General features: G+C 32.6%; 1 protein-coding gene across 3 annotated transcripts in view; it reads left to right on the forward strand.

Moving 5' to 3' along the window:
- The window catches only part of LOC134688026 (coiled-coil and C2 domain-containing protein 1-like), a 39,124-nt gene that overhangs the window by 22,908 nt on the left and 4,007 nt on the right, over positions 1-12,209 (forward strand). For all 3 annotated transcript variants that reach the window (XM_063548495.1, XM_063548501.1, XM_063548508.1), the window contains 2 exons: positions 7,622-7,685; positions 8,155-8,284. In XM_063548495.1, coding sequence (XP_063404565.1) covers positions 7,622-7,685; positions 8,155-8,284 — 194 coding nt within the window. The remainder of the gene's footprint in view (positions 1-7,621; positions 7,686-8,154; positions 8,285-12,209) is intronic.

Consider the following 12,209-nt stretch of genomic DNA (forward strand, 5'->3'; position numbering starts at 1 on the left):
TCCTGCGAGAGAACGTACTGTGCTGGTGATTCGGTCCTGACGGGTGCTGGTGGGTCCTGATTCTGTGCTGGTGGGTTTGTTTACATTGTATCAGAACGGCATTAAAACGACTGTTTTGTTGCTTAATTTTTCTCTGATGCGTCACAAGTACCATGCAAAGTATATTACAACAATATTATATTGCAAAAGTCGTGCAAGTTCGTTTAACGGAATTGTCCTGACGCGGTGCTGGTGATTAGAAAAACGGTCCTGGTTCTGTGCTCCGATGTCCTGGTTCTGTGCCTTTATATTTTAGTTAAAAGTGGCATATATTCAAGATCACTGATCCTGTACTGTTATTGACTAATTAACTGTTGCCTGCTTTCTTGAAATTGACATTGTTTTGAATCCGTTTACTGTTATTATGCAAGAAAAAATACCCCTATTTTTTTATTTTTTTTTTTAAATTAACTGTAATCTTATTTATTGGCCTGTTAATGGAACCCTTCTTGTCCCCTTTTAAGATAAGAAAATATGTTTACGATTTTCGGGATTACGATCATTTTGCAAGATCACCAAAATATATATAAAGTAGATGATGTGGTATGTTCGTTGTCAATGGACAAGTTTCCTTAAGAAACCAAAGGAAGTATGTGTTAATAACCATACGTCATCGTAATACCTTCAATAATAACCCATTAAATAAAAATGTAAAAGGTTACCGTTTTGCATAAAAATGGTGAGAAAAAATATAGAACAAAGAACTTTCTGAGCGTTTGAATCATATGTCTTTAGCAGCTTAAATCACATTTTTATGTTTAAAATCTATTTAAAAGTATTTGAAACTAACATTTGCTTTGTTAATTGTGCATTTCAAAATTCCCCAAGGGTTACTGGGAAATAGAAATATGGTCACTTGGTCTTCTCCTGACCGGCAGTAAAACGCTTGTTGAAGAGGGGCGTCCGTTTGGCTGTGCGGGATGTATCAAGTTCGCAGTCGCGTCCGGTCAGAATGGGGACGTCTTTGCACGTTAATAACCCTTGCAGCAACTCTTTGAGGGGTCCGTAGGTGGCCTGCTGCAAGGCAAAATTTCTGTTCCTATCCAATACATTCTCATTTTCCAGTGGCAGTCCAAAATTCCACGACTATTGGCCTCTTTTATGACAAGACCTACCTATTGTATTTATTGTGAACTTGTTCTCGTCCTGAATATGCATGAAATATTTGCCACTGGACGTTAAGCAACCAACAATCAATCAATCAATAGCTTCATACTACCAATTGAGTTTAAAAAAGAAATTCTTAGATTAAACACCTACATTTAACTTTAAAAGGTCATAACAGTTTAAAACAATACAAATCTACACACACACACAAACTGGCTTAATTTCAAATGGTTATCAACCTGAATCGCTATAAGATCATATATAAGCTCACCTGTGTCGAGGGGTCGTGTGAGGTTCATATATTGTCTTGGCGTCCGCAATTACAAAAAAGATCTTTTTTGAAATTACTTGACCAAATCAAGGACTTAAATTATATACGTCCCTGACCGAATGTTACCAAATGATTTTTCAAGAGTGAATCTAGGAAAAACAATATTCATCAACAAACATGACCACTGTCTGTTAAAATGTATTCGAGGTTTTATTTACAGCCGATTCCATCGAGTATATAGGCAAACATAATATCTTTGGTTAGCTTGCTCCTTTCGAAGTAGCCTGGTCCTACAGACAGAAAGATGTGTCATTTGTCGGACTAGTATACTCTTAAAGTAGGGTAGTTTACATAACCTAACTATGACTTTTCTGTTCATCAAGCAATATAACCAAAGATATTCCCTTTGTCTTCACACTCATTAAATCGGCTTTAATATTGCAAAAGTTCAAGCAATTAGGGCAAAACTTTCCGAGAAAACAAAATCAAAATGTCTTTCCACCTTGCACATTTCAGAACATTCAGATCAGATAACGAAACTGGGTCCAGCAACATTTATAAGCAATTTAAGATTTTGACCCTCACAGTTTCCATTCACCTTCCATTCATGATAATTAAATTGAACTGTAAAACATTTCTTGGTACCTTCTTAATTCCTTTATAAGTCTCATGTATACATAATTATGACAATAACTGTTGTGAGCACAAGATTCACTGCACACTTTTAAAGTTCTGCTTCATCAAACATTAAAATGTGAACTTAAGTTTTGAGACTTTTAATCGACACGATTGAGTTTTTTGTATATGAGAACATGGTTTATCTATTAGTTGAAAATGCGGCATTGAACTAGCTTTCAGTACCTGCGAGCATTCGTTGTTCAATAATGTGTGTCTTTGTGTAATTATTTAATGTGATAAATTGTTGTGTTGGTACACCACTGTAACAATGAAGGAAGAAATGAGGAGGGTTGGTTGAGTGGAAGTGGGGAGGGGTATGTGGAGCGCTGACAAACATGTCTATGCTGCATGGGCTTTGATCATTGTTGAGGCATTAATGTAAGGGGCATTTAATATCTTAATAAAACTATTCTTATTTTAGATACTATATATTGTTCTCTGATATTGGACGAAAGATGTTGCCCTTTATGTAATTATGTTATACAAGTTACGATCATTTGAAAACACATATTAAACAGCCAAATGGATGCACAAGAGCTAAAAAGGAGTAATAGATCCTATTGACAACAATTAGCTGCCCAATTTTATTGATTTTGTAACATTTGTTTCAAATATGACCAACTTCTAATCCAAAATCACCAGCACCGTATCAGGACCCACCAACACAATGACAGGACCCACCAGCACAGTATCAGGACATGAGTAAATTGAGAAAATGCTAAATTTTTGTAAATTGCAATGTTTTTTTACAAAATAGTTTTGTCGTGTGGATTGCGGTATAGAAAGCGGACTCTATGAGCATTTTTGTTTTATTTTTTCAGTTCGAGATTTTCTGAAAATGAGCATTTTAGTGTTACGCTTACTGAAACAGTTTAGAGGGTCAACTTTTCAATGGTTTATATATGAACCCATAAGAAACAAAATTAAAAAATCTCAACTGTTTTCTTCCATTTTTTATTAGTGAAAACGTCAAAAATCATCATTTTCGTCTTTGTTTACATTTTTTCATTGATCACCAGCACCCGTCAGGACCGAATCACCAGCACAGTACGTTCTCACGCAGGACAACCATACCCACCGTGTTGATCTTGCCTTGATGAAATAGTGAAGGCTTTAAATTGATGTGTTGTTTCATGTGTTGACTTCCTCTGTGTTTGGGGCTTTAATAAATAGTTAAAGTTTGTGATGATGTAAATTTCAGGGGGACTTCTATTGTTTAGTCAATGATATGAGCTGGGTCGGATAGAAATCACCCTTAGGCAAATCAACATCAATGCATCTGCTGAACAATTTCAATATAAAACCTGGGACTGTTTGTAAGTTGAATTGTTAATCGAATGCTACCAAACGGACAAAACATAATTTTGTATTTCATTTTATTTGCGCTAACTTTCTATTCGATGCAGTTCATATATGATATGCAGTTTTGTCCTGCAATCAGCCTTGTTTTATACAAGTAACAGGTTCACAAATAATGTTTTGTTTAAATAAAGTCTGCTGTTACCCCACTTTTATTTTGAGCAAGCGGTAATGTGCATATTTCTTTTTCCGTACCAGTTTATTTTGGGGCTCTCTTCGCGGTCCAAGTTTACACCATGTCGATTTCTTTGAGAGATTAGAGACCTACGATACGATAGTAGAGGGGCATTATGTTTTCTGGTCAGTTCGTCCATTCGACCGTCCGTCCGTCTGTCTCGCTTCAGGTTTAAGTTTTTGGTCAAGGTAGTTATTGATAAAGTTGGAAGTCCAATCGCCTTCAAACTTAGTACACATGTTCCCTATGATATGATCTTTCTAATTTAAATGCCAAATAAGAGTTTTTACCCCAATGTCACGGACCCCTGAACATAGAAAATAATATTGCGAGTGGGGCATTAGTGTACTGGGGACACATTCTTGTTTTTAAATATGTTTTACTGTAATGAAATCTTCAGTACATATAAAAAGATAGATTTAAAAAAGTAGAACCATACTTTTGCTTGAATTTAGAAATCTAAGACTGATTTTAATTTCTTTATTAATAATACCATAGTGAGCTTCTTTTTTGCAAATACTACATTTCATTTATAAATCTGTATTTAATTCCTACCTGTTTATAAGTTATAAGAAGGAACCACATATTAAAATGTTTTTTTAATTCATCTTGATGAATATATGAATGAAAATAACATCATTTTATAGATAAAATTTGTTGAAAGGAATTGTATTGACTTTTGGTAGGTGTACTGTATTGAATATTTATTTAAGACATATTGTTTGGAACAATGACATGAGTTATGCAACATTCTTCAACAATAGACAAGAGTCTATATAGTACATGCAAATTTAGATTTTTACGCCCCTGCCTTAGAGGAGGAGGCATTAAGTTTTACCCTTGTCTCTCTGTACGTCCATCCATCCCAAAATTGGTTTCTGTTCTCTAACTTTAATTTGCCACAACCAAATGTTATGAAACTTATACACAATGCTTACCACCACAAAACACAAATCAAATCAAGTGTGAAATTTGGTGGCTGTTCAAGAGTTATGCCCCGTTGTAAATGGAAAAAAATGGTGAATTTTTCATTTCCGTTCTCTAATTTCAGTTTGCCTCAACCAAATGTTATGAGACTTATACACAATGCTTAATATTAACACAATACTCAGATCAAGTACAAATTTGGATAGCATCACTTTTATAGACCTTTTAAAAGATATGTCCCTTTATAATATTATATGCCAGCGGGGGCATCATCTGTGTCCCATTGGCACATTCCCTATTTATTTTATTTTATTGATTATATATAAGTATTTTTAAAGAAATGTTTATTTTGCTTTTGTGATTCAAATATTCCATAATCAAAACTGTGCATATAATTTTAAGTATATGGGTATTTATATTTTTTTATTTATTTATTATATAAGTATTATTAAAGTATTTTGCTTTTGTGATTTAAAATATTGAATAATCAAAACTGTGCTACTACTAATAAGTGAAAAAAATGTAATCAGATTTTTTAAATTTATATTTTTAATATTTATGAAAGTATTTTAAAAGAAATGTTTAGTTTTGTTCAAGATTATTTACAATCAGAACACAAAATTTTATTTCTGATTTACTTGAATATATTCTTATCTGTTTTTAAAGGTACATATCTTGTGTTTATATTGATTTTTAGATGTTATATTCATTTTAATATTTATAATTTACACACATTTCCGTCCACATAATTTTGTTACTATATCTGTGATATACTATTTAATATTAAATGTTGAGTTATGAAATATGTTTTGTGTTTTTCATGACATCATTTAATCTTTTCTTGAACATTATCCTGGTCACTTACATTTTTGATTCCCTATCCAAGCACTATATGCTGGCATTCTGTTTGTACCAAGATCAGTTTTTCACTTTTTCTGTAATTTTCCTGCAGTTAAAACTATCAAGGATGTGGTCCCCCTGGTTTAAGTGTTGGTTAACTGGGATATATAGAAGTTGCATTCTAGAATGTTTGTTAGTAAAAAAACTAGCCTCACATATATTGGTGAGTCAAAAAAGGCCACAAATACATTACATCTTGTTCATTTGGGGAGTCAAAAATGTCATAAAAGTGCATAGGAGCAATATCACAAAGAACCTTTACCTCATCAATTCCAACTGTCTGAACAATTATCAAATTTGCACTTTTTAAATACATCTATTTACAAACAATTTTGTTGGATTATGAGATATACAATACTCATAGATATTTTGTTTTATTTACCTACTGGTTTTCAATTTTCTCTTATATGATCTCTAAAGTGTCACTGTTTTAGCCTTTTTAAAAAGGAGTTCTATAGAATATTGCATTTCTATATTTACAGAAATTTTGTTATTTAGAAGACAAATATTTTTTAGGTTTTACAACATAGTTGTTATGGATTTACAAGAAAGGCCTATATTTATCTTTTTATGTGGCTTTATTATCATAGTCAAGGGTGATTTTATATACAAACTTATAACTTTAGACTTTGGCTTTCCAATCTGTTTATAGTAGAGAAACACAATGAATGCAATGTGATGGACAATAGGTTAAATGGACAAGATGAATTGACAATATCTGCATGTACTCAACATCTCCTGATTCTTAAAAACTTTCGTACGAATCATTATTGGAGTAATTTTTTACAGAAAAAAAAACGGAAAAATGAATTTGTTTGTTCCAGTTATATGACTTTTGCCTAGAAATATAATCAGTCAGTGAAGAAGCATTATCAACAATTTCAAGTTTTGATATTGGTATATGATTTCCAATAAGCCATCTATCTACCAAAAACTAGAGAATAAGGATATAATCTACAGATCCCTATGGAGCCTTCAATAATGAGAAAAATCTATACTGTATAGTGCAGTTGTATTAAGCTAATAACTTTATTTAAATGATTAAACTTGCTTGCTCTGGCTCAATTCAGAATTTACTGAGTATATTTGCTCTCATTTAGTTGTGGTAAATTTGGTTATAAAATAAGATACATTTGTAGCAGTAATTTTTAAGCTGAGTATGTCAACTTGTTTTCATATTTTAATGTATGTGACAACTTGCATGATGTGGAATTTCATTTTTTTTGTTAAGTGAAGTGCATATTTATCATGAGTAATAGGATAACTATATTTGCTATATGGGTTCCTTGCAATTTCACTTGTTCACTAGGTAGGTTTCACCTAATCAAAACCTGATTCCGTTGATCAAAGATCAAGATTAAAATTATGTGGTCATTTCCATTTCTCTAATACTATAAGCTCAATCATGTCAATGTCATAGTTTATTAGACAAGGTAAAGTTTTTTTTGTGTTTTGGTCTGTTTTTCAAGTACTACATATAAGCAATAAGGCCACTATAAATTTGGTGTATGGAATACACCTTATCGCTATTTGTCCGCCATTACTGGATATCACACAGGTTCCCGTAAAATTTGACGTAAAAAAAAAAATTATCTGACGCCACAATGGAAAAGTGACTGTTGTATGCGTCAAAAGTTCAAGCGGCAGGGTCGGCCGGCCGATAAGGCAAATAGTGATAAGGTGTATAATTGTCAGGTATACATGCAGTCTGGCATTTGATCTCATTTTCATAATTCATTGGACAATCTTCAGTTTTTGTGGTTTGTTCTATTTCTCAGATGTTGTAAGCAATAAGACAATTATATTTAGTGAATGAACAGTTGTGACCTGATCATGTCTGTCTGGCAGGGTAGATAATACCTTGACCTTATTTTCATGGTTCATTAACCATTGATAATGTTTAGTACAGGGGCTAATTATGGGAGGGAGCAATAGTCACTAGCCCTGCCTATTATTTGAAAAAAATGGTTGATTTTTTAGGGAATCACTGAAGCATGACTGGAGTGGAGCCTCTTTTTGGCAGTCAGTGCACCCCCTCCCCTTTAGAAAATTTCTGGATCCACCACTAAAGTTTATCAGACTTTTAACATGAATTCATTGATCAGTTATATAGGAGAGACATTTTAGTGTATGCACTCTTGTACCAATATTTCTTTCTGTTGTAGCAAAAGTTCAGGAACTATGTGTTTAGAAGTATTAAAGTATGAAAAACAACTGCTTGATAATCAGGTTAGTTTTATAGCATTATAATATCTAAGAAAATATCTTGGATAATATTTAATGTGGTAAACTTTAATCAATGAAGACAAAAATGACTACTACATTAGTTTTCTATTTGCAGGATATTGTTGCATTCTATAAAAAGCATCCTTAAACCAAAATATCTAATTGTAATTAACTAAAAATTTAATTTGAGTGTAATACTAAATATTGTCAATATTGTCAAATATAGGTCCAAGTTAACAAGGCTTTTCTCAAAACTGCAGCACTCATTCGCCCTTTATAGATTAGTGTTCGGTGTGAGCCAAGTCCCCTTTTTGAAAGCCATACTTTGACCTTTAATAGTTTTCTTTTTACAAATTATGACTTGGACTGAGAGTTGTCTCATACCACATCTTCTTAATTCTTTAAAAGAAACATAAGATTTTCACTAGCTGACATATCAATATTGAAAAGTTTTATTTCATATTTTATACAGATTACAAGTTTGAAAAGTCAGTTAACAAAAGAACAATATCAAACCTTAACCCATAAAAGTCAATTGCTACAACAGAAAACAGAGGAACAACAAGGCAAACTAAAAACTGGTGGAAAAGAGGGACTGAAAGGTAAGATTTAAGTGAACATTAGTCATATGGTAAGATTATTGTGTGGAAAGTAGGGTGCCTTGTTGGCCAAGTGGTCTAAGTAGTTCTACTACTGTAATCACTAGCCAGTCAACAATGAGGTTGTGAGTTTGAACCCCTCTCGTGCAGGTCCACTTGTTGCCAATCTTAATTGATTAGGATTGTCTGTTTGGTGGTTTTCTCCAGGCTCTCAAGCTTTCTCCACAAACAAAATGGGCCACCACAAATTATCCCCAAAAAACACATCATCCAATTATAGTGTGAAGTGCAAATGAAGGAATTGAATTTAATTTATGGAATATCACATTATGTAATGCTGTGTACAATGATTTCTACTTTCCTGTCAGATTCTGTATAACTGAGGGTGTAGATGGGTTCTTCATTTCTGTATTTTTGAACTTTTAGGCCATTTTTCTTTTTTCCCTGTCATTTTCTATTTTTTATATTTAAGCCCTCATTATTCTCTGTTCTTTGTTTTTATGCCCTTCATTCTGCCCATTATTCTGTGTTTTTTAAACCCCATCCACACCCTCATATCTTGTAATGCATCAAATATGATTATAACAAAAAGTGGAGTTGGAATATGATATATGTCTTCCATGATTTTTTTCTGTGAGTGAGATAATTCCTGATAGACATATTTTTAGAGTTATCAAATTTATTTAGAAGAAATCATGTCACAAATGTTTGAATGTACATGCCCCATTATAATTATAAATCTAAGCATGTTGAACAAATAAGCACATGTTCTACTAAAGCATAGAATAAAATCATGACATGTTTATTGATTGCATATTAATACAATGTATTTAAAAGCATATTAAAAATAGCATTTTTTTTTTATAAATTAAATGCTCAGAACAACACCATTTGACATAAATAGTAACACTGTAGAAAAGCAGAAAACAAAATAGTTGTTAAAATACAAAAGGAATTAAGGCATAATTTGTATTACTTCTGGGCAAATAACACATGTATATATATCCAGATCAGGGTTGCAGCGTAATGGAGGCTTTGAAATGCCTCACTTTTGAAACGACACCAAACTTTAGAAGTGTCATTTTTGTCGAGCCTTCGACTTTAGTCAAAAAAGCGAGACTAAGCGATCCTACTTTCCGTCGTTGTTGGTGTCGTCGGCGGCGTCAACAAATATTCACTCTGTGGTTAAAGTTTTTAAAATTTCAATAACTTTCTTAAACTATACTGCATTTCTACCAAACTTGGACAGCAGCTTGTTTATGATCATAAGATAGTATCCAGAAGTAAATTTTGTAAAAATTAAATTCCATTTTTTCCGTATTTTACTTATAAATGGACTTAGTTTTTACTGCGGGAAACATTACATTCACCCTGTGGTTAATGTTTTTACAATTTTGATAACTTTCTTAAAATATCCTTGGTTTGTACCAAACTTTGACAGAAGCTAGTTTATGATCAAAAGATAGTATCCAGAAGTAAATTTGTAAAAATTAAATTCCATTTTTTCCGTATTTTACTTATAAATGGACTTAGTTTTTACTGCGGGGAAACATTACATTCACTCAGTGGTTAAAGTTTTTACAATTTTAATAACTTTCTTAAACTATCCTTGGTTTGTACCAAACTTGGACAGAAGTTTGTTTATGATGATAAGATAGTGTCCAGAAATAAATTTTGTAAAAAAATAAATCCATTTTTTCGGTATTATACTTTTAAATGGACTTAGTTTTTCTGCGGGGAATCATAACATTCACTCTGTGGTTAAAGTGTTTAAAATTTTAATACCTTTCTTAAACTATCCTTGGTTTGTACCAAACTTGGACAGAAGCTTATTTATGATCAAAAGATAGTATCCAGAAGTAAATTTTGTAAAAAGATAACTCCATTTTTTCTGTATTTTACTTTTAAATGGACTTAGATTTTCTTCCAGTTAACATTACATACAGTCTGTAGTTAAAGTTTTCAAAACATTTATTAGATTCATTTACTATCCTAGATTTTTACCAAACTTGGACAGAAGCTTCTTACAATCATCAGATAGTATCAAGAGGAATACTTTTATTGATTTTTTTCCTCATTTTTGTTGAGCCTGCGATTTACAGCAAAAGTAGGCGAGACACTGGGTTCCGGGGAACCCTTACAAATTTTTTTTCAAATTATCTCTTTTACATCATCAATATGTGAGTTTCGAGTATCAAATTATCTACGGGCACACTACATACAGTGTGGTCACTCTGTAGCAGAGATTGCAGCTTTTCCTGTAATTAGTTAATATTTCAGTTTTATCATGTACATCTTTTGAAGTCATTTTATAAAATTTACCTCAAAGGTATAAATTATTCTAAATAATAGGGATGTTCTGGTAACTAACAGAAAAACCCTGACAGTTTTTGGCACAACTTTTTTTATCTTTTGGTCCCCGATGCTGTTCAACTTTGTACTTTTTCCGGCTTTCAAACTTTTGTATCTGGGCGACACTAGTAGGTCTTGTGTGGACAAAATGCACTTCTGGCGTATTAAAAATTTTGAACTTGTTGCTTTTTGTTGGCTGTTGTTTGTGTGTTTCTTTGTCAATTGTGTTCTCCAACTTATTTATATTGTAGTCCTGTGGTGTTGTGTTGTCATTTTGATGTTATATTTCACATGGCCATAAAAGAGGGAGGTTTGGCATGCCACAAAACCAGGTTCAACTCACCATTTTTTCCTTAAAAAAATGTCCTGTACCAAGTCAGGAATAAGGCAATTGTTATATTATTGTTTGTTTCTGTGTGTGTTACATTTTAATGTTGCGTTGTTTGTTTTCTCTTATTTTTTAGTGTAAATTCACATTGCGATAAGACATGTCACGGATCTTGTCTATCCCAAATTCATGTATTTAGTTTTAATGTTATATTTGTTATTCTCTTGGATTTTGTCTGATGCTTGGTCTGTTTTTGTGTGTGTTACATTTTAGTGTTGTGTCGTTGTTCTCCTTTTATATTTAATGTGTTTCCCTCCGATTTATTTTGTTACCCTGATTTTGTTTTTTGTCCATGGATTTATGAGTTTTGAACAGCGGTATACTACTGTTGTCTTTATTTACCATAGCGGTGACGGTAAAAAAATAAGTGTTCCGAAAACAAATCAAAATAAAAAAATTGAAACAAATCTTAATGTCGTTACAAATCTGGTTGAGTTCTTTAAAGAGAAAAATAAGATGAAAAAGGTAACTCATGAGTATAAACACCCCCCTATAAGTTTGCTGGCTTATTACTTTCCTTGGTTTATTTTTGAATCGATAACGATGCTATAGTACAATGGTTACACTATTTACTCACTGAACAACAAATGCTAATCGATAAAATAATTCATTGACCAAAAATATAATAATTATTATTTATAATTGATTAAAACAAAATCATAAAGCGCCTTTTCTAAGGAAGTCTTAAATGTATAAGGCAATTCATGATTTTTATTTATCTTTAATAAAAGTATGAAATATATTTTTTAGCTCACCTGGCCCGAAGGGCCAAGTGAGCTTTTCTCATCACTTTGCATCTGGCGTCCGGCCTCTGGCGTCGTCCGTCGTCGTTAACTTTTACAAAAATCTTCTCCTCTGAAACTACTGGGCCAAATTAAACCAAACTTGGCCACAATCATCATTGGGGTATCTAGTTTTAAAAATGTGTGGCGTGACCCGGCCAACCAACCAAGATGGCCACCACAGCTAAAAATAGAACATAGGGGTAAAAAGCAATTTTTGGCTTATAACTCAAAAAACAAAGCATTAAGAGCAAATCTGACATGGGGTAAAATTGTTTATCAGGTCAAGATCTATGTGCACTGAAATTTTCAGATGAATCAGACAACCCGTTGTTGGGTTGCTGCCCCTGAATTGGTCATTTTAAGGAAATTTTGCTGTTTTTGGTTATTATCTTGAATATCATTA

Source organism: Mytilus trossulus, chromosome 1 (genome assembly GCF_036588685.1).
Source record: "Mytilus trossulus isolate FHL-02 chromosome 1, PNRI_Mtr1.1.1.hap1, whole genome shotgun sequence".
NCBI lineage: Eukaryota > Metazoa > Mollusca > Bivalvia > Mytilida > Mytilidae > Mytilus > Mytilus trossulus.